The following is a 3,285-nucleotide window of genomic DNA, read 5'->3' on the forward strand; positions in this document are numbered from 1 at the left end:
AGTCTAGATTGTCATTGTCACATTTTAGTGCACCTCAGCATACCTGAAAAATACTCCAAACTTACACGCCAGTAGTGATGGCTCTGTGCTAGCGATTCTTAATGACCAAGTTTACACGTGCTGTCCTGTCCCCCACCCCAGATTCTGTCCTTCACCCACCTCTCTAGTCACGACCCTGCCTGGGAGGTGGAAGACTTCAGTCTGACTCTGACCCTGCCACGTCCTGGTGGGTGAGCTTGAGCAGGTGGCTTTTCTCTATCTTGGTGCCCTCGTTTGCAAAATAACTATTTCTCAGGGGCTTTAGGAAGATTAAACTAGATTCCACATGAAAAAAAACTGTGGTCACTACATCACTAGTGAATGCAGGTTACCCCCCGTTTCAACTGTAATCTCCCGTTGCAAAATAACTATTTCTCAGGGGCTTTAGGAAGATTAAACTAGATTCCACATGAAAAAAACTGTGGTCACTACATCACTAGTGAATGCAGGTTACCCCCCGTTTCAACTGTAATCTCCCGGAGAAAGGGTGTTAGGGCAAAGTGTATAGGTGCAGGCGGGATGTTTTTGAAAACTGGTCACCGTTGATAACACTTTGTGTATATTGAAACGTATTTAAAATACACTGAAATGTACATTCCATGCTGAGTGATTCCGTTTTCTTAAGTAAATAAAAATACATGGATGAGAAGGCAAATGAAAACAGCATTTTTCATGTATTCGAGTTTAAATGAGATTGAAGAATAACTGCATTGTTATTTAAGTGAGATGAACAGTTTTGTGGGTGCTTTTTGTGCTTTGATTTCTAAGTGTAGTGTGTTGGGTTAGTAACCTGACTCTATGTTAGTTGCATAACATTGAGGTAGAGAGATTAATCATAGACCCCTGATTGAACCCAAATTTGAATTCATCACTACTAAATTTGGGGTCCAGGGATGAGCAGTTTTCACAGTTTACATATATTAGTCACCTAGAGATCTTATGAAACACAGGTTGCTGGGCCCCATCCCCAAATTTCTGGTTCAGGATGTCTGGAGTAGGGCCTGGTCTTTTTACCTGGTCTTAATTCGTGTTGCTCCTCTATACACATCCTATCTTATCGTGCCCTTATAGTAGATGTCTGGAATAGTTACTTTAAATTATCGAAAGACCTTGGAATGTAATAGTTTCTTCTAAAGTCTGTGACCCGTGACAGTTTCATTTTCTTTATCAACAGATTGCCATCCGCAGTGCCTGTCAAGAAAATACCTCATGACCTTTGTTTATTTCCTCACCTGGACACTGCTGGTAAGTGAGCCCCACGTAGGGCACTCTGTCCTTCCCAACTTGTTGCTGTAACTGGAGACGTGTATATCTTTTTAGGTCAATATGAACATATCTCAGCTTAGAGCTTACTCTCTTTTTCTCTGTTGCTGCTCATTAACAGATACCTACTTTTTTTTTTTTTTTCTCTAAGGCATATTCTCCATGCCTCCTCTTTTCTGCTTTTTGTCCAGTAGCTCCAGACTTCCTAGTCTGTAGGAAAAAGGCCCATGTGCTCTTTGGAAATTATGAGCCGTATTAAGGGCTCCATATCCTGGTCTACCATGTGGAGAAGGAAAGAGTTGAAAATATCATCATTAGGCATTTTTTTGACATTTTATGCCATTATGCCAGTTCCACTTGCATTTTGATACTAGTAGTTCATACATAAGTCCCTGCTGGCTTTTGAATTGCTCCTTAAAACCCCTGTGTTTGAATAGCTGGTTGTGAAGAATATATGTTTTTTGACGTGTGAATCTTACATCTTACAATAACCTTTGAAAATGCAACTATGAGGTATTCTTTGACCACCCAATCTGATAATAGACTTGTACACTAAGAAATGCGTGATTAAGAATTCTGTTTTCTAAGTCCAGATGAAACCTGCCCTGAATCCCAATATTAAAACCTGTATGCCATAGAAGAATCCTATTAGTTACTAAAGTCATCTTTGTAGTAGAGAGAGCAATTTTATGAGTAGACTGAACTCAAATTGTTTTTTTCTAAGGGTCTGGGCTGGGCAATTCTACCAGAAAATTTCCATGTAAATGCAGCTGTGGACTGACTGAATTATTTTGCCTGTTGCATATAATTCAAACTTCAGAATGGTTCTAAAAGAAGCATGTTGGCTACCCTTTCACAGTCTATAATTGTTATTTTATTCCTTTTTTCTAGAAGAATAACGTTTCTGTCTTGTACCTGTTGGTTCTGAGCTGAAGTCCTTATGAGAACAAGCCTTCCTAGGCTGTTAAATTACTATCCCAAGTAATAACAATATTTATGCAAAAATACCACTGTTAGAATGTCTTCACTTGGAGCAGGGGTAGGGCGGACTGGGAGGGTGAGTCCCTTAGCCAAAAGTGAAACCTCACTCTGTGTTTACAGACACCAAGAAACTTTAGAGTGAGATCTTATCATTTAATTATTCTACTTTTGCACACAGCAACCTGAGGTGCCGCGAGACCAACAGCTTGCCCTGTTCACTTCCTAAGTTGAAAGAATGCTAAGGATAATGCAAATTTAAGTCCCGGGGAGGTACCTTTCACTTCTATCAGATTTGCAAAGTGGAGAAGTCAAACAGTGTCTAGCGTTGTCCTGTACATGGCATAACAGGAGCTCTTACACAGTGCTGATAGGGGTATAATTTGGGATAGTCACTGTGGGAAATAATTTGGCTATGTTTAGAAAAACAAAGCTATGTAGATCTATGGCCGAGCAGTTCTACTCCTGTTATATACTTGCAGGAATTTATTGGTAAAAGTAGAATTCTGCAGTCATCTTCATTAAAACACTGTTAGCAATACCAAAAAAAGCAGAAACAACTAAATACCCATCACTAAGAGAATAAATGACAAAATTATGGTGTATTAATACAAGGGAGTAATATACAGAAGTGAAACATGAATAAACATTCTGGATATACATTTGCCAACTTGGGTATTTCAGAAACTTCATACTGAGCTAACAAAATGTTGTGGAAAACCACTTATGGAATATTTTTTTGAAGTCCAAAGTACCATCTATTGCTTTTCGATACACATGTACATGTGTGTGGCAAAGTTTACAGACGTGCATGGGAATGATAAATGCCAGATTCAGGGTGTGGTTACCTCTGGGAGGGGAGGTGGGAAAGCTGGAGGAAGAGACTCAGGGGAACAGTGTGTGTTTAGTGCTTTTGTTCCTGACCTGCACAGTGACACCTGGATTGTCACTCTCTTAGTCTTTGTATCTTTTTACATGTCTTGAATACTGCATAATAAAGAGAAA

The 3,285-nt window shown here is 39.5% G+C and overlaps 1 protein-coding gene across 1 annotated transcript in view; it reads left to right on the forward strand.

Moving 5' to 3' along the window:
- The window catches only part of SFMBT2 (Scm-like with four mbt domains 2), a gene marked incomplete at its 5' end in the record, with an annotated part of 147,036 nt that overhangs the window by 102,840 nt on the left and 40,911 nt on the right, over positions 1-3,285 (forward strand). The window contains one exon of the mRNA XM_008575467.1: positions 1,214-1,284. Coding sequence (XP_008573689.1) covers positions 1,214-1,284 — 71 coding nt within the window. The remainder of the gene's footprint in view (positions 1-1,213; positions 1,285-3,285) is intronic.

This window comes from Galeopterus variegatus, unplaced genomic scaffold (genome assembly GCF_000696425.1).
Source record: "Galeopterus variegatus unplaced genomic scaffold, G_variegatus-3.0.2 Scaffold1194, whole genome shotgun sequence".
NCBI lineage: Eukaryota > Metazoa > Chordata > Mammalia > Dermoptera > Cynocephalidae > Galeopterus > Galeopterus variegatus.